Source organism: Ascidia mentula, chromosome 5, assembly GCF_947561715.1.
Source record: "Ascidia mentula chromosome 5, kaAscMent1.1, whole genome shotgun sequence".
NCBI lineage: Eukaryota > Metazoa > Chordata > Ascidiacea > Phlebobranchia > Ascidiidae > Ascidia > Ascidia mentula.
The window spans coordinates 1,705,579-1,728,429 of NC_138570.1; the positions used below are offsets into that span (position 1 = coordinate 1,705,579).

General features: G+C 34.5%; 4 protein-coding genes across 6 annotated transcripts; all 4 read right to left on the reverse strand.

The window, feature by feature from the left end:
- Window positions 1–149: 149 nt before the first annotated feature.
- Window positions 150–1,382, reverse strand: LOC145902719 (uncharacterized). Its single transcript, XM_082990809.1, has 4 exons — window positions 1,215–1,382; window positions 695–814; window positions 527–614; window positions 150–391 (listed from the first exon to the last, which is right to left on the reverse strand). Exons 1-4 carry the CDS (start codon window positions 1,248–1,250, stop codon window positions 150–152), a joined length of 486 nt encoding a protein of 161 aa, XP_082846935.1. The 5' UTR covers window positions 1,251–1,382.
- On the reverse strand, window positions 1,212–5,994 carry LOC145902718 (uncharacterized). Of its 2 annotated transcripts, XR_014402623.1 has the most exons (16): window positions 5,166–5,994; window positions 4,930–5,051; window positions 4,732–4,853; window positions 4,520–4,668; window positions 4,375–4,458; window positions 4,153–4,300; window positions 3,967–4,057; window positions 3,722–3,918; window positions 3,359–3,485; window positions 3,208–3,296; window positions 2,760–2,958; window positions 2,515–2,644; window positions 2,155–2,334; window positions 1,728–1,905; window positions 1,395–1,433; window positions 1,212–1,338 (listed from the first exon to the last, which is right to left on the reverse strand). XR_014402623.1 is itself a non-coding variant. In XM_082990808.1 (15 exons), the coding sequence occupies exons 1-15, from the start codon at window positions 5,925–5,927 to the stop codon at window positions 1,382–1,384; spliced, it is 2,613 nt and encodes an 870-aa protein (XP_082846934.1). In that variant the 5' UTR covers window positions 5,928–5,994; the 3' UTR covers window positions 1,272–1,381. The 2 variants fall into 2 exon arrangements, 1 of the variants encoding a protein (XP_082846934.1); XM_082990808.1 differs by having other exon boundaries at window positions 1,272–1,433; window positions 1,728–1,888.
- Window positions 5,995–6,512: 518 nt separating this feature from the next.
- LOC145902264 (ATP-dependent RNA helicase DHX58-like) lies at window positions 6,513–13,651 on the reverse strand. Its single transcript, XM_082990166.1, has 21 exons — window positions 13,482–13,651; window positions 13,145–13,270; window positions 12,586–12,772; window positions 12,335–12,519; window positions 11,833–11,912; window positions 11,503–11,595; window positions 11,351–11,441; window positions 11,065–11,184; window positions 10,716–10,863; window positions 10,328–10,430; window positions 10,053–10,217; window positions 9,598–9,766; window positions 9,443–9,538; window positions 9,212–9,381; window positions 8,943–9,087; window positions 8,652–8,809; window positions 8,426–8,510; window positions 7,917–8,087; window positions 7,651–7,811; window positions 7,443–7,591; window positions 6,513–7,268 (listed from the first exon to the last, which is right to left on the reverse strand). Exons 1-21 carry the CDS (start codon window positions 13,582–13,584, stop codon window positions 6,893–6,895), a joined length of 3,081 nt encoding a protein of 1,026 aa, XP_082846292.1. The 5' UTR covers window positions 13,585–13,651; the 3' UTR covers window positions 6,513–6,892.
- Window positions 13,652–14,591: 940 nt separating this feature from the next.
- LOC145901846 (ATP-dependent RNA helicase DHX58-like) lies at window positions 14,592–22,672 on the reverse strand. Of its 2 annotated transcripts, XM_082989651.1 has the most exons (24): window positions 22,590–22,672; window positions 22,205–22,327; window positions 21,904–22,026; window positions 21,593–21,779; window positions 21,217–21,416; window positions 20,983–21,077; window positions 20,852–20,926; window positions 20,724–20,790; window positions 20,301–20,444; window positions 19,979–20,147; window positions 19,591–19,693; window positions 19,236–19,379; window positions 18,912–19,077; window positions 18,542–18,637; window positions 18,227–18,390; window positions 17,801–17,945; window positions 17,454–17,611; window positions 17,307–17,391; window positions 17,042–17,212; window positions 16,739–16,896; window positions 16,010–16,143; window positions 15,897–15,941; window positions 15,312–15,492; window positions 14,592–15,249 (listed from the first exon to the last, which is right to left on the reverse strand). In XM_082989651.1, the coding sequence occupies exons 2-24, from the start codon at window positions 22,305–22,307 to the stop codon at window positions 15,205–15,207; spliced, it is 2,958 nt and encodes a 985-aa protein (XP_082845777.1). In that variant the 5' UTR covers window positions 22,308–22,327; window positions 22,590–22,672; the 3' UTR covers window positions 14,592–15,204. The 2 variants fall into 2 exon arrangements, with proteins under 2 accessions (XP_082845777.1, XP_082845775.1); XM_082989649.1 differs by having other exon boundaries at window positions 14,593–15,492.
- Between the last annotated feature and the right edge of the window lie 179 nt (window positions 22,673–22,851).

The following is a 22,851-nucleotide window of genomic DNA, read 5'->3' on the forward strand; positions in this document are numbered from 1 at the left end:
CCTGAATGCCCCTGGCCCCAAGTTTTTGTACACTACGAAAATTGCAATTTACACCCATGTAATAGTCTCAACTTATTCTGTGCGTTGGGCAAATTAAATAACAACACAGTTTGCATATTTATTGTAGAAAAAAAACGATAAATTGCTCGTCAATCTGATAAACACTTGAACAAAATATTTTTTTCTGATGCTGTGAATGGCAGAGAATTCAGTTTTTCTTTTAGTTCGGCATAAGCAGACTTGGTTAACTGCATCAAAATTTGACACATCAAAAAACTGATGGATTGTTTGATGTTGGATGGAAGCGCTTCGTAAAATTCATCCAAAACACCAGAGGTAGACTTGATGTAGTTTATGCTGTTTTCAAAGATGCTGAGATGGTTTTCAAGATCTAAAAGAATTAAGCATAAAATTTCCAATTTATTTCACAATGCAGCATAAATTCATTTTTTATGTACATAGTCTGTACAAAAACCAGTTTGAAGCCAGGCTTTTAAGTTTGTTACCCAAACTCCAAACTATTCACCTGCTTCTTGGTTTTTGATGATCAATTCTCTCAGTTCATGCAAAATCACAGAAAATTTCGCTTGGTGGTGTGCAACCACCAAATTCATCTGAACGTATACAAATTTGAACGTAAACAATTTGGGTATGGGAAACATTATCATATACAACACAAGGTTTTACACAACACCTGTTTTGTAGTGTTTTGCTTAATTTTTGAAGCCAGCAATTCAAACAGTCTCTCCTTCAACCACCCACAAATCATTTCCGATGACTGACGTTCTGCAATTTTTGTTGCTGTTTCCAAAACCTACAGAAAGGTAACAATGCTTAAAATGCACTTTAAATAAATAGATCGGGGGTCCAAGTTTGTGAGCATCCAGGGCACCGATACTGTTTTAGTCCTAACTAAAGGTGTGATCAACAATGTGGGACTTTTACTCTCATTAAAAATACAATGATTTATGAATACATTTGTGTTTGCAAAGTATTAAACTAACTCGGATCAGTTCGAACCTATGATAGGCTGTCGGTCGCACACCATATCATGATACGTATTTCTTTGTTAATTCCAATACAACAATCTTGCAGACAGCTCAGTTTGTTGGTATTTAGAAAAAAACTGACGATGCCTTATTAGGCGAAATTATATTATGAGTACATGATGCAAATATTTTCAACCATATTTCAATTACTGAACTGGGAAGAACCTGTTTTGGAACAGTTGATGAAACCAGTAGTTGCATGCACTGCTCGATATTGTTGGAATTAAATTCAATTGCTTGTTGTGTGATGGTCTTTGATGCATCTTCTATCACTTTTACCACAACCAAACTGAAAAAAAATCAGTAAACAACCGCAGAAAAATGAAAAAAGTTTAAACCACCAACTTGATCGCCTTTTTGTCAACCTCAATTTCTGGCAATAATCTGTTGAAAATAAATTTATATTAAGAACAGTTTCTTGCTGCAAATTTGCCTGAGCCAGTGTTTCTCAACCTTACTTATGTTGCCCAGGTTTATATCTGTAAAAGCTGTTTGTTTTTCTCACTAGTTTGGAATTCTTTATTAGGGTGTTCACACATATTAGTCACACAGCATAGTGGCCCTCTCAAAAACCGCGCTAACCCCAACCCATCACTGACTGGGAAACACTGGTTCATGCAGGTCTGTGATTTGCACCACACAATCTGTTGAAAAGGACAAATACTAAATCATGTTTACCTCTGAATAGTAGGAGAGTTCTTGCAGTAATTTGGTAGAAGTGATGTGCAGACGTGTTTAATACAGTTGGAATGACACCGTTCTGCCACAAACGTCACTGTCCGCTTCAATGAAAGAGACTGATTACGGAAGAAGTTTGCTTCCAGGGTGGCTTGTAAGTTCTGGTGAAAAAAGTAACCTAAGACACAGAGATCATGGTTTTACATCAATACTTTGTCATTGCATGCATTTGGCTTTTTGAAAGTGACCTTTTTATCTGAATTATGAAAATGTAGTGCTACTGATGTTGCCAGGCATTGTAATTGAAAAGAACTGTCCTTCTGGCATTAAAGTTAAATGTAACTTCTGTCCTAGCAGATGGTAGACAAAACGTTAGTTTCAATAAAATCTAAATAACTTTCCAAATACAGAAGCAATGGTGACTGACTTGCTGCTCTGGTAACTTCTCAGTGGATGGTTTAATTTTTTTTGGCAGTTGACGACTGGAAAGTGACGACGAGCGCGATTTGAGGAGGTTGTTGATGTCGTTCAACTTCCAATGCATGTCATATAAAAGCTCATGTGTCATGAGGCTGTCCGCAAATTTGTCCACACTGTTCGAAGAAACCTGAACAATAACAAAACCTGCTTTGTTTCATGTTATTATTTAAGTTCAACTGGACTACATTAAGGACTTAATGCAGTTAATAATTTGAATTAAAAAAGATAATTGTAGATGTGGAATGTGCATTAATGGTATTTAATACTAATTCACAATGTATTAAGCATCACAATTTATAAAACTTACTTCAATTGGTTCAGCACGAACTTTCATCTTTCCACACCAATCTTCACCACTCACACAATCTTGCTCAAATAAATACCCAACAACTACACTTAAAAATAGCTGGAATCGTGTCAATGGAGCATTTCGATGCCTGCATAACACAATTTTTTAATTCCAATCACAGCATTACAATGTAAGGACTTACGACATATGTATTTTATCACAAAAAATTATATAAAAAATCTTATGTTATGCATATATTTTACCTTGGCACACTGTGCAGTATTTGTAATGGGCATTGAACCTCATCTTTCTCAAGTAATGCATTTGGCAGAAAACAAAAGAATTGGACCACCCAAGGCACTGTCAGAAACATATGGCCATTATTTTGGGCCCTTTTAATGGCAGTCAAAACAAACGCCAGAGCAGAACTCTCAATGTGGGAAATTCGATGTCTTGTGTTATCTGATGGAAACAAAACAGACAATGTAATAAAAAGTAATCAAAAATTGCCAAATTTTGTGATGGGTTTTTTGGGTATTTTAAGAAACCAGATGACTACGATATCTTTGAAAGTTAAGAAAACATGAAAGTTAAACCTGCCACTCAATCCAAATAAAAAAATTTTTACAACCAGAATCACAAATATATCTTGTGAAGACAACAAAACAATTATCAGTGTTGAGAATCAGGCAAAATGACAGCAACACTAACCTTTTTTGTAAGGTAAAAATGTGATGTAACCATAGAAGTTACCACAAATACGAAGCCCCATGATGGTTTGGGAAACTCTCAAGGATTCACTGCAACAAAAAACTTTTAACGTCATTATGTGCTCTAAATTTTGCCATTAATAATGTAATACCCATTGCCATTTTCAACGCTGTTTTCATCTACAAGGCAATTCTGTTTTTCAATATCTGAAATTCGATCACTGAGGATGTCACACAACCGAATGTTCAAACTGTAGTTGTCGCCAATTGTAAGAAAGTCTACAGAAAGAAACATTTTTTTTTAATAAACATGTACATGAAAATGTGCTAGAATACCACAAAATTGGTACACAACCAAAAAGTACTCCTGTTTACACCACAGGAACAGACAACAACCTTGGGGCAAAAAATATATTCCTATTCGAATTAAGACCTGGCTGATTCTGTTTTTATAGCATAAAAACTTTGTGTACAGTAAAACAGTTTGCAATCAAAAAATTACAATCAAAACCAACCTCGGAAGAACTGAAAGTCTTTGAAGAGCCACTCATGTGACGTGTTGGGTTGAGAAGGTTTGGAAACGCGACTCTCCAACCTTCGTCGTTTTTCAGGGTCATTTCCAAGAATATTGTACAAGGTAGAATTGTTCAAATCATTCAATTCACACCCTTCTTTTTCAGTGCCAACGCTTAGAAGGTGATCTACAAACAATCTAAACCACCAGTGATGCTTGTTTTCACTGGAAAGTGTCTGTAGTTACCTTAAAAATGCACTGTATGTGGACAATTCTCTAACTTGAGTGACAAGCCATCTTATTTTTCCCACTGTTTCTTTGGGTGCTGAACTTGCATCTAAAATTGATAAAAATATTGATTTTTTTCGGTACATAGTAACAAACAAAATATACATAAAAATATATGTAGCAGACAAGCACCATAACACATACTCAGGTCATGACTTTCACGCCATTCTCTCATCAGTGAATAAAACATATCTCTTTGCTTGCGAAAGCCATGAAAAGCCTTTTCTGATGTAAAGCTTGTTTTGTCGTCTGTTTCCACTTTAAAAGGCACCGACCCCAGATTGGTGAAGCTCTAAAAAGCACATGCCCTTCACTGATACAACCATTATATTTAAATACAAAAAAAAAATACTATGTTAAACTTACCATAGAGGTGTTATATTGAAGTTTCCATTTTTCTCTACGACTCATTTCATTGTTCACATGCTCACATAAAATAGTAAACTCAGCCTGTTACAAATAAACAAAACGACCAGTAACAAAACAGAGCAGTTTGTAAGAAATATCGTACCTTTGTATTCGTGTTCGCTTGCAATAGTGAAAGAGTCTCATTACTAAAAAGTGAAAACAAGCTTTGGCCAGCAAGCCCACACAAGCAATTAGCTGCAAATTGCCGTGAGTTTCTCAAGGAGCACAAGTACTTTTGTAATGCTTTTAAATCTACACAAACAAGGTAAGCACATGAAGGCAAGGAAAAAATGGTTTTGAAATGCATGAACCCACCTTGTGGTAACTCGCACTCAGCATTACCATCTAAAACTAGCAGAGCAACCAGTAAATGTATTTCAGCCACAATGCTGGTCACTAAAGATGATTTAATGTAGTGTGTATATAGGTCAGCCAGGCTAAAGAAAACAACACAGTTAAATAGACTGTTGCACATGAACAAAATGCCTTTGAAACATATGGAACAAGCATTACCGTTTAATTTGATTTTCATAAACAACTTTCAATGACTGGGTTGGACTTTGCTGTGCTGGACCTTCATCTTCCAGTTTTATGGGACTGATAAACTGAAGTTGTTTGTCCAAGGCATCTTCAATCTGTGAAGCAAATATATATGTCACCACAAACTTCTTAAGGTCTGCACTACTAGTTGTGTAAATGAAACAAAAATTAATAAATACACTACAACTAAAATACAAAGCATTTCACACCTGTAAAGTTTTAACTTCTGCAGGTGTAACTTTCGCGACCGAAAATATTCTTGTCTGTAGCAACTTTTCTCGTTCCCGCTGTAAATCCAGCTTCACATTATTATCCCCAAACACAACATTACTCTGTGTCGTTTGGCCTTGTGTAGTAAAAAGTTGACAACGCTCTGAAGTTCTCTTGGTCACCAACGTTGGCTTGATGCGTCTGCTCACCTGTTTATGATCAGACAGAATTGGCTGAATTGCAAATGGTGACTCACTGCCCAATGACGGAAATTCATTGGAATTTTTAAGGTCGAATCTTGGTGCAGAGCACTTCTCAGTCACTTGGGTAAGGGTGACTCTACGAGGTTGTGAATCTGTCTTTGAAAATTGCCTTTTATGGACATCTGGTTCACCTTGTTTCACTAATGGGGATTTTCCTCTTGACCTTCTATTCCTTCTTGTTCCAGTCTCAGCATTTTTTGCCTGGCCTAAAGGTGATTGTGCAAGTACATCCTTTCTCTGCTTAGGTGTGCTAACCCTTTCCTTAGATGTGTTTTTCTTGTTTGATAATCTTTTGTGTTGTGAGTTGTCCGAGATTTCTTGAGGAAGCTGCTTAGTGACAGGGCTTACATTTGTTTTTTGCTCACAAAGTGTTGCAGCCACAGTGTGAATGTAATTTAAAAAGAAAAACACAAATTCCGTTTCCAAAAGAGCCTCTGGAATTTCTTGATCTTTTTTGCCACATTCCAAGTATTCAAGCAGTAGTTTCCCAAAATCCATATCGCCAGTGCAACACTGTACTAAACGCTTCGCATCACAACTAAGGTTTAATTTTCTTCAAAAGTTTATAATCACACATTTTGCTGAGGGACAGCGTTATTATCACTTGGACACGCTTTATGCACATTACGCGCGAATCAGTCACGCAGGAATGGATCAATGGATAAATAAAAATAAATATTTATGGACTTATTTTATTGATATCTTATGTCTTGATTACTCAAGGATTTGGGTCTTGTTAAACTAATTTATTTGAATAAAGCATTTGTTTGTTCCTTTCTTCCGAATTACAACATAGCGCCAGAGCCATCAATCTCGCTGTTCATCGAGATATGTTTTCTTTACACCTACACAACATCTTTCTCTATAATAACATCATTCTCTTTTTCCCCCTCAATAACGTCGTTAACGCAGTTCAAGTGAATAACTGAAAAAGCATTTTGTGAATCGCTGGCATTAACATTATGTGACGACTTAGGTTGGTTTTCCTTAACCCTGAAAGTCAATTCCACATGTGTATGTATATACTGTATTTCATAGTTCTGTATTGCATAGGCTCTGCACACACGACTCTGAAGATGGAACTATTTTTTTATTTCTTTTTACATGATATCACTCGATCAACCTTTACCGTACATATTTATAGCCCACACCAATGTGATTCCTAGAAAAAAGTTTCAATAATGACAATAGTAAATCATAAGACATATACAGTTGACTAAAGTGCAGCTACACAGTAAATCATAAGTGCGTTGTAAGTAAAGTGCAATTGTATGGTCAAGTGACAAAACATTATAGTATGAAAATCATAAAAAATCAACAAAATTACATGACATCAAAATTATTTTTCTGTTTTGTTTTTTTCACAAAATTTGTGTAATTTTGTTGCATAAGATAATTGAAGCATAAGATATGGAATCCTTAAATGAATTTAACATGATATATACACTACAATGATATGAAATTTAATTATCAGATTTTTCCTGATTTACAGCTTCAAGAACTGTTTCTAAATTTATTACTGGAATCTGAAAGCATGCAGCACTCCAGTTCCTGGGCATCATGAAGTTATCTGGATTATCTGGGTCGATTATGAGAAACCCAGCCATTTTGGGAAATGGGAAATCAATCAAACTTTTCCAGCAAGCCTCCAACCCCCAATCATTGCCACATTTTTTGCACTGGATCTTGTGTTTCTTCTCCCAACCTGGACCCATGTATTTTTTCCGTGGATGGTCTCGGTACGAAAAATTTTCTCGAAACACTGGATTAATGTTGATGATTTGTCCTGTAGCCCTGGCAACTTGAGTCATGGTATCAACCTGACCGCATGCAGAACGCCTAAAGATTTTCAAAAGAGATGTAAATTCTTGAATATGTATGTATATTCTTTTGAAAACCTTTTTTCTTGTATAATTTGTCAAAAGAGTGTTGAAATAATATTATATTGGGTTTGAAAGTTTGAATCCATGAGTTGCATGTTCACAGGATTGACTTTGAATGTAAAGTACTTGCCTTATGTCAGATGAAGTGAATGCGAATGCTGAGCAAACTTTGCACAATACATGATATTCCTTGTCCAAAGTTTTATTCTCCATATCTTTTGCCAACTTTGAACACCAAAGCTGGAACTCAATTTCATTTTCGTTCTGCATTAACTTAATCTGAAATTTCCTGTTTAAGAACATGTGCAAGTGTACAGGTAAATGTGATAATGATTTACATCTGCCAAGTATTTTTCCATGTCTTCTGAAATTTCTTTTTGCACTTCAGTTGTGGCCTTCCTCATCAAAATCTCTTTATATGAACTCAATCTGTCATGGAGGAGTGACTTATTGGAGTTGTACATTTTTATCATCAAACCCCCAATTTTCCTGACACGTCCTATAAATATTAAAGATTTCATCTGTACAGAACTATTGTCATCTACACACTCTGTTGGTTAAGTCTAATATTTACAATAAATGAATAAAATTAACATGTTCTGACCTCGAGTTTGCACCAGGCTAATTTCATTTTGCAAGCAATTATATGTTATGACCAAATTACAGTCCACAATATCCAAGCCCTCCCCAGCAGCACCAACTGTACACACAAGCACTTTGTGCACTCCTCTACCAAAAGCATCCAATATTTGTCTTTGTTTCTCAGCATCCATCTCTAGTTAAAACAAGTTTTGTATTATAAATTAGTTCATTGCAATGTGATTAGTAAATAAAAACTGGATCAAAAAACCAAAGGCCCCTGGCAGGCTGTCGATCGCACACCGTATCAATAATAATGTATTAAAATCCCAACACAGCGATCTTTAGACAGCTCAGATCGATTTATTGAGAGAAAAATATATTTCGCCTAAAACGCCATCATCAGTTTGAAACTGATGATGGCGTTTTAGGCGAAATCACTGTGTTGGGATTTTAATACATTATTAGTTCATTGCATTGCGACTTGAACATTAAGGGATAAGGCATAAAGTGCACTTTTTTATTCTTACTTACTTAATCCATCTTTCCTTGATTTGACAATACCAACAAACATTTCTGGATCTAGCGGTTTAAGCGATTCAACTGTAAGCATCCATCTCTAAAAAACACATGATATTCAGCAAATGATATTTCAAGACTAATAACTTCTAATCATAGTTTTTATTCAGCTAGTTGTATTGTTTTCAGTAATTCTGTCGCAAAAGTTGCAAAAAGTGGCATCATGTTTTTTTAGTTTCACCTTTATTGCTTCAGTATACTTCCTTTCAGTAACAAGCACCATAATTCTGGAGTTTGGGTCATTTGCGATGGCTTCATCAATTTTCACTTTAATTCGCAATAGGTTACTGTTGCTCAGGTCATTTTCCTGTATTATTGCATCAAGCTGCCGAGTCAACTCTAAATGTCCAATAAGTGGTTAAATTTTACTTTTCTATGTATGTTTGAAATAATATTTCAATCAAACAAAAATTGTGTAAGAACTTTTGTCAAGAAAAAAATTTGTTGCCGCTAGCAACATAACGTTCCTAACCTGACAGTCTGATGAAAACTTCAGTTTCGGTTTTGTTTTCCTCCTCTCCTGATTTCGCAGCCGTTTCTTCAAGGAATTTTTTCAGAACATTCAACCCGTCACTAGCATCACAGTGCGCATGAAAAGTCAATGCTCTGTGGCATTTCTAGATAAAAAAGACTTACAAAATTCATATGATAAAGAACATTTACATTTTACAGACTAGCCAAAGGCTCCAGCAGTTAAAAATAAATTGGTTTTATTATAACACACATATAAGTTTATCTTACCGTTAAGTATTGTAGACATGCTATGGCATCTCTTTTTTGAGTAAAATGAGAAAGAATTATACAGTTGAGTAGTCTCTCACAGCTGTGGTAAAAATCCATTGACTTTTTTACCAACATTTTGAAGTCCTTACAAGTCCGATTCCGATTGCCTTCTTTAAAACTATGGAAAACTAAATAAATGTTATAATGTGACCAATAATTTCCATGCTGTAAATTGAAAATTAAAAAAACCTCCAAATTCTTCAAGCTTGCAAAGCAGAGAATCCATAAATGTTTCCAAACAGATAGTAAAATGGTCTGCTTGTCGTTCATCCAACTTAATAATTTCTGCAGAGAGGTATAATGTAAGGTCTAGTAATAACAGACAGTTTCAAAAAGCAACTTGCCTTCTTCAGGATGTGATATGTAACTGTTTAACTCATCAACATTTCTTCCACTCACAGTCTTTATACCCTCATATGCATCCAAGTTAGCACACAACTGTTTGATGTTTTCCTTGATGCTTTCCATTTCAATTGATGGGCCAACACCAAGAGTAGCTGTAAGGCCAATGACCTTAAAAAGATGAGAACAAAAATTTAATTGAGGTATTTGCCCCAAAATTAAGTAAAATTAAAAAAAATTATCTTTGGCTGGCAAGATCATCCATAGTCATACCAAGCTGTGACCTTATAGGTTGTTGAAATAGTGGCCATCTGTATGCAGCTCACAAAATTACACAAAAGAAATTAATAAAATAGCATGGGCATCAAAATATACAATTTATTGGGTCAGCCACCAATGTTTTGTAAAAACAGAGCATGGGCACTATAAAAACTACTTGGACTGTCTAGAGCCAAACCTGAGGGACTTCTTCAGTATTTGCACTGTTTTTGGATTCCATGTACAATCGCATCAGGTTCCCATATGGTTCCTTGTTTTGACAATGATGACATTCATCAAATATGAGGCATTTAAAGTTTGTAAGCAAAACTTTGAGATTTTTTTCCTTCAAAGATGCTGTTTTCTAAATGAAAAATAAAACTTTTAAAATAGAAGATGCATTGTCGGTTGTGCTTGTGACTCTCAAAAATTTTCACAGGAAATTTCATTAAAGCATTATCTTATGGCCCCTACCACAATGTTGTTGACACATATTTGTGGAGTCAAACAAATAATTTGTAGTTTGCTGACTCGCAAATCATCCCCATTTTCTGATCTTCCATGGATGCAACCAATCCTGTAAAAATGCAAAACGACACTTTATTTAACATTAAATTCCCAATTTTTTGTATGTTTTGATACACATTATTATGATAGTTCAGCATTAAGCAGTACCGGTCAGACCTTATAGGTCGAAACAATTGCCATCTGTCTGCAACTCACAGAACTTTATAAGGTTTGTCAAAAATAGGCGCTTTGTACTATAACATTTTCTGCTTATTTTCTTGCTACTATTCTATAAGGTGACACAAACTTATGCATTAAAATCCAGCCACAAGTAGAGTCATCCATTTAGACATACTCATATCTTCCTCCAAGGTATGTTGAAAGCCTCTGTTTGTGTTGGTTCACCAAAGCAACAGAAGGAGCAAAGAACAGAACTCGACACCCAGGGTATTTATTTAATAGTCTCAATATTATATGGGTGGCAATCAGTGTCTTACCACTTCCTGCAAAATATTGAAACAAAATAAGCGATTTGCAAGTGCATATTTTGTTTAACCATAATAAAGTACCAGTACAGAATTTTTTATGAATTAGATTTCTTAAATACGTTACTTTAGCATTTACTTAGCAAACATAAACAAGATCAAATAAAACACATCACAAAAGTTCGTTTGTTGGAGAATTCCAACACACCAATTTATTACCCGGTGGAGCACAAATAATGCAGTTGCCACCATTAAGAGCGCAGTTAACCAGTTCCTCTTGATATCCTCTAAGCTTAAACTCAGTTTCAGACTCCGCTTTCTGTTCCTCATTTGTTGCAACTAGCAGAATAAAACACTTTAGAAAGAGTAGCATATTTTGTTGAATGAACTATGCAACATGTTTAATTTGATTTACCACATACTATGTTAGATACAAAAACTCAAATAAACATTTGTGAATTATTTTGTTAACTAAACTAGGCAGCAGTTTTGATTAAATTCTAACCATTTTGTTTGTCATCTTCTGGCACAGGGCTTAGTGTCCTTGGTAATTGAATACCACTACATGAAGGCTTTTGTGGTGTTTCTTCCTGTTCCTATATGTAGGCACTCAAGATAAATATATTGGAAACTAACTGGTTGAAATATTGGACTGACTTTGTCTGCTGTTGAAACATCAGGGTTCATGGTTTGGAAGTATGGAACAATGTTACTTGGATCTTCGCCATGCAGATTTTCCACAAGACCTCCCTGTAAAATAAAATGATTTTCCGAAACACTCTTTCACACCAGTACAACTTAATTATTCAAATTAAAACAAAATAGAACATGTCAACTCACCACACGTTTGTCAAGAAAATATACTGTATAGCTGCATACAGATGGCCACTGCAGCTGCACTGATAAGATCGAACAGTGGCCATTTGTATGCAGCTTACACAATTCATATTATTGGTTCCACTTTGCTTAATATACTGTGCTATTTACCTCAACTTTTTCACATTGTTCAACATTCTCATCCAACTGCGCTTGAATAGCTTGAACATTATTAAAATCATCATCATAACCTATTAAGAATGTATTTCTGCAGTACTGTATTTTCGTAACTGTGACAGGCATTAACAAAAATCATGGCCAATGTTAGTATATTTTGATTTTTGACACAGCATCAATACAACAGCAAAGTGAAAAGAGGCGATATTACACTTGTTTGTCAATTAGTTTTGAATTTGCCTACACAGTGCATATCTTGCAATGTTCTCACACAGAATAAATCCATGCAGAAACAAATAGCAGAAAGTAGCTGTGAAGGTCAGATATGCATTCAGTGATATTCCAGTAAACCACATTGCTTTGTGCGAAAAAAATGATCTTTATACTATCCAGTAATACAAGTAAGTTTTCAGAAAATTAGGTTGGATTTTTAGCACACTACTGCTTGTATACAAGAAAACTGAAATAAATATGCACTTTGCATGCAAAAACATACCAACATCAAAGTATTCTTGCAATGCTTCGGCAATAATACCACCACTTGTTGTTCTCAATCGTCTTTCTTTTACAAATTCATACATTTCTTTTATCCATGCTTTTTCTTTTCTTGGTAGAATGGAAAATATTTTCCAAAGGCCATGTATGTTTCCCCTTGCTTTTAAAACTGCATCAATTTCATGCCTAAATGTCAAAATACGTAATAGGTTTCCTACAAAAAAAATATAACTTTAAATACAATTTTTTTACCATTCATCTTCTGAGAAGTAATTTTGTAGTAACTGAATAAACTCTCTCCCATCAATATAATGCAACTCTGGTTTTAATTTGTGCAGCACCCGTTTAATTGCTTCAATGTTTTCTACATGGTGAATGTATTCAGCAAGAGACCCCAATGATTCTGGTTCAAACATGAAGTCATAGAGCCATTTTTGATCTAATAACATCAAAATCAAACATTACTGTTGTAAGGTATGCTTGTGAATTGATTCTGGGGATCATTTCCCATTCTGTTGCAAATGGCCCTGATGATTTCCACCTTATTTTAAACATGTTCTATTTGAATAAGACACTGATGATGCATTTAACAAAGCAAAACATATTTGTCAAAATTACCAAGACTGACAGATTTCAGTCTGAAACTAAAGTTTCTAAGATACTGTTATCAGGTATTTAGATTATTGTAAAATTTAATTGTAAAAACCGTTGATACCGTAGTAAATTATTTTTTTAATGATGCTTTTGGACAGCTGTCCAAAGCTCTGTTTAATTTTTACTCAACATCAGATATGAAACACTTTTCACAAACCTGGACAATTTTTTAAAGCTTCTTTAAAATCTTGAAAAATGGAAGAAGAATCGGAATTGAACAAAGACTGTTCAAAAATCTCAAAATGTTTGCCAGCATTGCTTTCATTGCAAAGTTGCCCATGCACTAAACATGTGAAACAGTCATGACGTAAATTACAAAATAATGTTAAAAACATTTTACAACCACTTTGTTTATTTTTTGCTTGCAATAGTATACAAAAAGTGAAGGAATAACCACAAGAAAGGTAAATTTTTACTGTTAAAAACCGAATTTTTACATTTTTTTACCCAAGAATTACATGATTAAAAGTTTCTTGAAGTGGAAATAAAAATACCTCCACCAAAATCCTCGATCTTTTCACACACTACTAAAGGTGATAGAAAATTCTTTAAAACATGCGACCAATGTTCCAGAAACGCTCGTTCCTTGTCTTCCATGTTAAGGTTGTCAACTACTTGGCTCAACAAACAACAACAATGTTCATCGATATGTCACAGCGGAAGCAACAACGTACCAACGTTCGCGTGGGTGGAAACGGAAGATGGGTGACTACAGTTTTCACCTAAGGACTTTCCCTCACTCGAAATTTAATTCTTGAACACACGTAAGGAGAAGATATCCAAATATGTTTACGTCTTTTGCAGCCGTGTATGCGCGTTTGCATACCTTCTTCCCATTGCAGCGAAATCATTGGGAACCTTTGCATCAAACTTTGTTATTCATTGTTGTATTTTGTACCGAACTTTAATTACGTCGCGTACATTCGCATGTGGTATTTTGGGGTAATCGCTTCGCTTCTTCCTGACATTTGGAAAATCTCTGACATATTTGAACATCGGCTTTGGGTTTAATAAACAAATCGACGTTTTAATAATCCTGTCCATGTTACTATTTTTTAATTTCAGTAGTCGTTTATATATCGATGGCCGTAAGCCGCGGTAGCGAAGCCAAGTGGGAGAAGGAAAAGGTACGCTAACAGAGCATAGATCTCCTCGCTGAGTTAAGCGCTTACGTGTAGTGATCTAAGGTATGTTTTATAGTTCGTTATTGTTTTTATGCTATTTAAAAGGTCGCAAAGTTAGTTCGTGTAAAGTGGTTTGATAGTCATACGAGTCGAGATACACGGAGTGTTTTCTTTTTGCAAACGTGAGACGTCCCTGCACCTTCAAAGTCACAGTATAGCACATGGCGTAATGAAAACTTTAAGACTGTTGACAAATCTATGTTTGCAAGAAGATTGGAAGGATCAGTAGCCGGATACTATTGATGGAATCGAACATAGACTGTTTTAGGGTTGAAACTTGCTTTTTAGGTAATGCAACTCTACTTTTATTGTAGAAAGAAGTCGGTTTATATGACAACGATATACAAAGTCAACCTGGAACCTGGAATTTAATTCTTGAACAATTAAGACGAGGATATTCAAATACGTTTACGTCTTTTGCAGCCGTGTATGCGCGTTTGCATGCCCTCTTTCCATTGCAGCGAAGATCATTAGGAACCTTCAAAGCCACAATACGACTGTTTGAGGGTTGAAACTTGCTTTTTAGGTTTTTAAAAGATCTACTTTTATTATAGAAAGAAGGCGGTTTATATGAAAACGATATAAAGACAACCAGGAAGCTGATCATCACTGCAACTACGTAAAAAGGAACCACAGGAAAGTAGAGTCTATAATAAAACATGAAATGAATAAACACTATAAAAGAATCTTTTTAAAAATACATTTGGAACATTGCCAAGGTGGCCGGTTTACTGTTGATTTGACAGAAAAGTTGCAAAACCAAACGTTCAAGCCATTAACATAAAAAATATACAATAATTCACAAAATGCATAAAAACAACACTAAAACAAAGTGCATGATAGAAAAAAAAATCAATAAAGCATGCAACTGTTATTAAAAGGCTAAAACATTAGCTTCTGTCAAAAAATTTGACAATCAAAACATCACAAAAGCACAAATAAAAATCACTAGGCTACCCTTACATTCATTCTACCAAAATGGTATCATTGGAATTGAATATAGTCATCATCTGCCAATTTCTCAACCAGATTGTCAAAGCTGATAAATTCTGGAGTAAAGCATGCCAACTTCCATTGTCTTGGAACATTAGAAAACCTGCTATTATTTGGATCCACAATTCTAAACCCATCTATCTTAACGAGGGGCAGCGATGTTAGATTCCTCCAATCTGCCAAAATACCCCATGCCTTGCCACATACTTTGCATTTAATCCTATTCTTTTTGCTCCAGTCACGCCCCATTGGCTTCACCTTTGAGTGTTCAGTTATGGTCAGTTTTGTTGCAAAGTTATTGCTTACATTGATGTACTTCATTCCAGACCTGAACAAACAAAGAACTTCTTTTGGTAGGATGTTACTAATTACTGAAGTTTGGGTGCAAAAAACGTAGAGTTAATTACACAAAAATAGAAAAGCCAAAGCTGATATACTATTCTTTGAACTTCACTGTTTTGCACATATTGCTTGCTTGTGCACTGCTTTTATAAGTATCTTGCGACAGCTCGTGCTAATAAAGTGGTTTCATAGTCAGTCCCTTATAAAAGCAGTGCACAAGCAAGCAATATATTCATAGATCAGGGACTGACACGGCAAATTGAAGAAATTGTTTTGCACAGTACTGTTCAAATGTTTGCTTAACAATGATTAGGATATTAGCTTTGGCTTTTCTATTCTGTGTACTTAAGTTTACATTCTAAAGTCCTGTTGGGTGTGATTGATACATACATTAAAGAAGTATCATCCAAAGGATTGTCATCATCAGACACTCGCCTACAGAAACATCATTAATTTTAATGCATATACCATACAATAAATGTTTATGTACAACATTTCTGCACCTGATATCATAAGAGGAACAAACGTCCACTCTGCACTTTCTACATAAGAGCCTGTACTCTTTGCCTGTATTTGTGGGTTGAAACTTGTTTTTTAGATTTTGCAATGCCACAGTTCCTTTCTGGTATGTCTTGAGCTGCACAACAGTTTACTGCAGTTATGCCAGTAACAATTGAATTGTTTTGATCAAGGTCATTTTTTTAACACTTTTAAACATAATAAAATGTATATATGTTAATAATATATCTATAATAAAGCAAAAAAACAACTGTAAGTACCCCTAAAGAAACAAAAACCATGATATGTTCTTGGCTTTCATGTTTAATTTACTTGGAAAATAGCATCAAGAAAAATGTTTTTGGATAATATCATATTCCACTTGCATTAGTTAGTATTCTGCATAAAGTTGCATCTATGCTAATATGTGGGAATGTTTTAATGCAGATCACGGTTTAGTATGACATAAAGGGTTTACCTCAAATCTTGGTTTTAAAAACAAACACCCTAATTTGTCAAGTGACATTTACATCATTGGCAAGAAATTGAGGAAACAAAGCCATTGTATATGCTTGCATGAAACTAAGGTTATAGTGACTTTACAGTCCAAGCTACTTATATGGAGTGTGGACATTAAATGTTCATTTTATTCGTGATACAGTTTGGTGTCAATTTGTTGCATGATCATATTCAGTGATGACAGGTTTTCTAAGCATTATCAAAGTATCAGTTACCTTTTGCAAATACAATTGCTTATTTCCTTGGTAGTCAAGTAGCACACCTTCAGTGGCCCTCTCCATGACGAGGACTTTAAACATGTTCTTCTCATCCCGTTCTTGGATATCGCGTGTTGAGAGTTTGACTAGTTTCCCAGCTTTGTCACGCACCCGACCTGCAAAATAGTTAAATGCAACATAGAAACACAAAATAAATCTGATGGTCGGGGTAAAAATTAGGAACAACATATTTTATACATCTTCATTAAAATTTCAGCTTATAACCATTTGTTTTCATAAAATATAAATTTTCAGGCACACCTTTTTGTTGAACCAGGCCAATTTCATTTTTGCTGTAATTGTATGAAAGAACCATGTTACAATTTTGAACATCAATTCCTTCACCAGATGCCTCATTGGTGCAAACCAAAATTTTATGTAAACCATCTCTAAAACCTTCCATAATTACCAGTTGCTTTTTGTCATCCATGACTAAACATTTAAAAAAAGTTTTGTGTTGTATTACAAGAACAAAGCACATGTTTGGTTCAAAATTTGACACAACTTGAATACACCAAAAACTTACCTATGTCATTAACTTTTCCTCTGGCAGTCCCTACAAAATATTCTGCACCAAGGGATTTAAGTTTTTCATTTCTGTTTATCCAATCCTACAAAAAGGTAAACACTGTTTTGGAAACAAATCTAAATGTCTGTAGAAATAGTTCCATACTCTGATGGCAACAGTTTGCTTTCTATCTTCCACCATTAACATGACCCTGGAGTCTGGGAATGAATAAAAATGTTGCACAAGTTCCCCTTCAATGAGATTTAAGTATGTATTCTGACATTCCTGAGAGTGACTGAGTTGCTCTAACTCCGGCAATTTATCTACAGAAAATGGCCAAAACCATGGTAAGCATATGTTACAAAAACATTATTAAAATAGTTGGTTTGCATATGATACACAAACATTAGAACACTGCAAAAATTGGCCCAGGATAAATCATTTGTAAGTTGAGGTCAAATATTTCAAAATGAAATGTAGCATTTATTCCACCAAACCTCACACTATTTTACCTTTTAATTCTCTGAAGAGAATTTCCTCAGTCTGGTTTTCAACTTTTCCAGCTTTTTCTGTACATTCGCCAAAAAAATTTTGCAGTTCCTCAATGCAATAGCATGGCTCCAACTCTAAAAGAGCTCTGAGGCCTTTGCTGTATTCCTGCAATGAAATATGCTTTAAATGGTAATATACCAACATACAATATTTTCATAACCATTTAATACACACATAAAACACTGCATACTGCAGGAAGTAATTTAAGTTTTTTTATACGATATTTATTTATTTAATTTTTATATGATGAAATGTTTTTCATGCATGACAAAAAATTAGGTCCTGTTATCATAAACCTGAACTATTGATTTGTTATCTAAATGTCTTGCTTACAAACCAAAAAAACAGTCATGCATAGGTGTTTATCAAAAGTAGCAACACTTGACCTGCAAGTATTCAATACAGGCATGGAAGTCCCGTGGCCTTTTTACATCATTTGAATTCTCAACCAACCTTTCCAAGATCACACAGTTTTGATTAAACAAGAAAGTTCCCTTTTTTAGTCCAGATAAGTTTTTGAGTTCTGGGCTTTTGCCAAACAGTACATAAGCTGTGTACACAGTTGTTCTTCATTACAAAACTTATCAAACGTTACATTTATTAGAATTGCCATGTTTAAGGCTGGGCCAGTTTAATATCTAAAACTCTACACAGAATACTTTGCTAGTTTATTCATGATTATAATAAAACCAAAACATTACCTCCAAGCTCTTCAACCATTTTTATTATTTTGTCCATTATTTCTTTCAATTTAATAGCCAATGGGTTGTCACTTCTGTCAGGCAGGGGAATCCTCCCTATAATTAACAGTATCGCACAATATTAACTCCACATAGTATTAACTGCTCAAAAATTGAAGAATGTTTTTGTAAGTTTTCAGAGCAAACCAAGACAATTGGCTTACAAATTCTTTTGACTTTTCACATAGTACAAAAGTTTACATTTACAGGCCATTGGCTTCATCAAACAAAGTCTCAGACTTACCTACATTACCAGTTTTCAAATAATACATATATAAGAAAAAATTGTGCACTCTACCCACAACTTGCTAATTCTTTCCTAGCAATTTACTTTCAGTGGGAGAAGCAATAAAGTTGGCGAGGTCTTCTAAGTTATCTCTCACAGTGATAATTCCACCAACAGCATCCAAACGAGCACACTGCTGTATAATATTTTCCTTTCCTATAACTTCACTTGTCGTTTTGCCAATGCCCAAAGTGGCAGTCAGGCCAATAACCTTAGGGGAAGAAAAACAATTGTAATTTTAGAAATAATGGTGTAAAAAGTATCTGCATGAAATAAGGAAAAAATAGAATAAAATTAGTTGAAAATTTGTATTTTTTCCTGGAAAGTCATGTTTCCTTGTGCTCAAGAATAAAAAAATATTTTGCATACTTGAGGCAACTTTTCACTGTTGCTGGCTTTCAACCTCAGGTATTTAACCATTATTCTGTTGTAGGGATGAAGGCCATGACAGTGATGGCATTCATCAAAGATTAATAACTCAAAATCCTCAAGAGACACTTCTGCATTCTTTCTCTACAATAAAAAGAAACCTTCAATTCCTAAATTTTGCTTTTAGGTCTGCAGAAATTCTTTTGTTAATGATCGTATTTCATGTAGAAATTAAGAAAAATGCAGTTACGTGAACATGTAAACGTAACACTAAGTAAAAATGGGAAAAAATGCATAAATTTGCAGTTCGCACGCACAAGTTGGTGAAGTTAAATAAAGATAAACTATACCATACCATTATTGCATTTAAAATAATCTGAGGTGTGCAACATATTATGTCAGACTTGTGAAATTTGAAGAATATATCATCTTCAGTGTTACCATACATGCTATCCACCCTGGTTAACAATAGAGTAGTAAAGTTAAAGCCTACAGATGCGCTACAATATGAAGTGTATTTTGCATGCAAATTGAGACAGATAATGTTATACTTTTAACCACAATTATGGTAAGTTAAGTTTTTATTTAGAAATGTAATTATCTTCAAACCAAATGTTTTTAAAAACCAATAAACATGTGTTAGTGGGAACACAATCTTGAGGACGTTTTGAATAGTGTACATAGCTAAAATTTCTAAAATCGTTGATGCCACATTCAATGTTATCATAGAAAACCAATCAAACCAATATTTGTGTCCAAGGTATTCTGTAATTTTTTCTGATTGCTGGTTGACCAGGGCGACACTGGGTGCAAGGAAAAGAACTTTACATTTTATATTTCCTTCCTCAGAGTTACCAACTTTTTCCATTGTTTTTTGGATTAGATGGGCAGCTACCAAAGTTTTACCACAACCTGTTGAATACAATAAGATACACAAAAACTTCAATTTACAAATTACCAATCTACAGCACTTAAAAAAGATATAGATATGAGAGGAATCACCGATCTTTTTACTTTAAAAAAAAAAAATTTTAAAAGTTTTATTTTATGATGTGGCATGTTTACCTGTTGGAGCACAAATTATTGCATTTTCACTCCCTGGAGTATTGTCAATCAATTCTTTCTGAAAACTTTTTAGAGTAATAGATTCAATAGGATTTTGTTCAGAAAAAGCAGTGGATTGTTCCTCTTCATGGCTGTTCTCATTATCTTAATGTTTAAATTGCATTTAGTTTATATTTGGATATGGCATATACAAAACATAAAAATATGTCTTCAGGAATTATAAATAAAAATGGCGTAAAAAGAGCCTGCTTTGAAATGGAAGATATACAGTCTATTGCCTAGCACTAAGATGACAAAATTTTGGAAAGAACTGTTTTTCTCAAGCGAATAAGGCTAATTGAAAACAAGAGCAAAACTGCTTACCTAAACAGAAGGGCAAACTATCAAAATGGCATAAAATCAAAATCTAAAAAACAAACCCACCCAAGTTATCACCAATGGTATCAGTTGAACATTGACTTAGGTCTAGTTTTTTATTCTTGCTGGTTGGCTGCAATAAAGAAAAATGAATGAAACATAAAAAAGTCACACACCACCTAATAAACACTAACCACAGAAGTTGTTGTCATACATTCATTAGCTACATCAACTGCAACCTCCCTGCCAAGTGATGCCTTATTTGCCCCCTACAAATTTGAAAATTCTTTACCAAGAATTTTTTATGTCGCAACTTTTCAATTACCTGCAGATCACCTTGACATGAGGTGCTTGGCTCATTAATGGCTGTCACATCTTCTTTAACCACATCACCATCAGAAGAATTCGTTGTTGCAAAAACTGGGAAGTGCAAAACAATTTAAAGTTACAAAAGTAATGCTAGCTAAACGTTGATTCTGCTATGACTGTGGGTATTGCTACTCCATAAAAACTAAAGATTTAACTTTTAGCGTATGGGTAGAACATGAATACTGTTTACCTGTGTCATTGAGCCCAAAAATATCTTTTAGGACATCAGCAAGTAGACCATTCCCTTCATTAGACTGTCGGAGATTTCTATCATTTGCATGTTTCCAAAACCTCATCTTCCATTTTGGGTCTTTTTTAGGTAGAATTTCAATTATCTTCCACAGGGCAAATATGCTTCCATGCTCCCTATTTGTGGCTTCCAGTTCGTGCCTACAAGAAACAACTTGTCATATACAACATAAAACAACAAGTAAGTTGCAATTTCAACAGAAACAAACCTAAATATTCGCATACTAAAATTCCATGTTTCCTAAAAGTTATACACATATAGCCAAACCCATATATATATATATGCATATAAGCCCATATAAAGAAGATTTGCTTACCATTCAGATTCTGAAAACACATCTTTCATATCGTACAAAAGGTGAATTGGGTTAATAGAGTGCAAATGAGGTTGAAGTGCATGCAAAGCTTTCTTTAAATGAGGCAAGTTTTCATAGTGTAATATGAAATTCACTAATTCTTCATTGTCAATATTGCCAACAATCAAATTATGCAGCCACTTTTGATCTGAAAAAAAGAGAAAGATTGCACACTTCACAGCCACTTGCTTTAAATTCCATATCTACATTAAACCACTGCATTGACCGATATAGAAAACAAATAGCCCAAATTTTTGCATGAAAAAAATTACCTTCACAGCTCTCAAGACCAAGCAGAAATTGATCAAATATGTTTTCATCATCAGATGAAAACAGTTTTTCCATAAACATCTTTACTTGCAAATTTTTTTTAGCAGAAGTTAGATCTGCAAAATCTGCATAAAAATTACCTTCAAATTTAATTAGAGCTATCAAGATATAATTGGAAGAAGCTTCATATTTTTTTTTTTATTTACAATAGTATTGGAATACATACAGCCAAACTAAAGACAATAACATAAACTTTCATTGACTTCAAACATCTAATTTGCTGTTGGCAATAAAATGTCTTACCCTGGCATAACGAGAGCATCTTTTCTGCAACATCCAGTGGAGTCAAAAACGTTTCGAGTACTGGCTGCCATTGTCGGATATAATTCTTTTGTTTTTCTTCCATATGTAACTTTTGCCATAAAACTGCATGCAACGTTTTTGTTTACAAGTCAATAAATAGTTGCCAGTTGCTTGATTTCACTAATTCTCGTTTTAACAATAAGAAAGAAATATGTTTATTTTGCTTCTAAACTAGGCCTGCGGAATGGTAAAGGGAAACATACAGTTATATATATTGCTAATGGATAGAACTTGTGTTCTCAACAAGCTCAAACAAACTCACTAAAATCAAACGAGACGAAAAACATCAAACACGATTCACAAGTAAGTTACAGCAGCTACTCACATAACAGTTTGAACTTCCAATGGCATCTGAAGGTTCTTGCTTTGTATTTCTTCGATGTTCCAAGACGAGCCAGACGTGTACCTGTGACGTCAGAGGCAATACGAAAGGAACGAATGCGGGTATTTCCCGACCGCAAATCTTGTGCAAATTAAATAATTCGGATAGGTTTTGCAAAAAAACATATAAGTGCACTTAAAACATTCATTCGTTTTTTTTTCCTCATTATTGCATACATTTTACGCATAAACAATCGTACACCAGA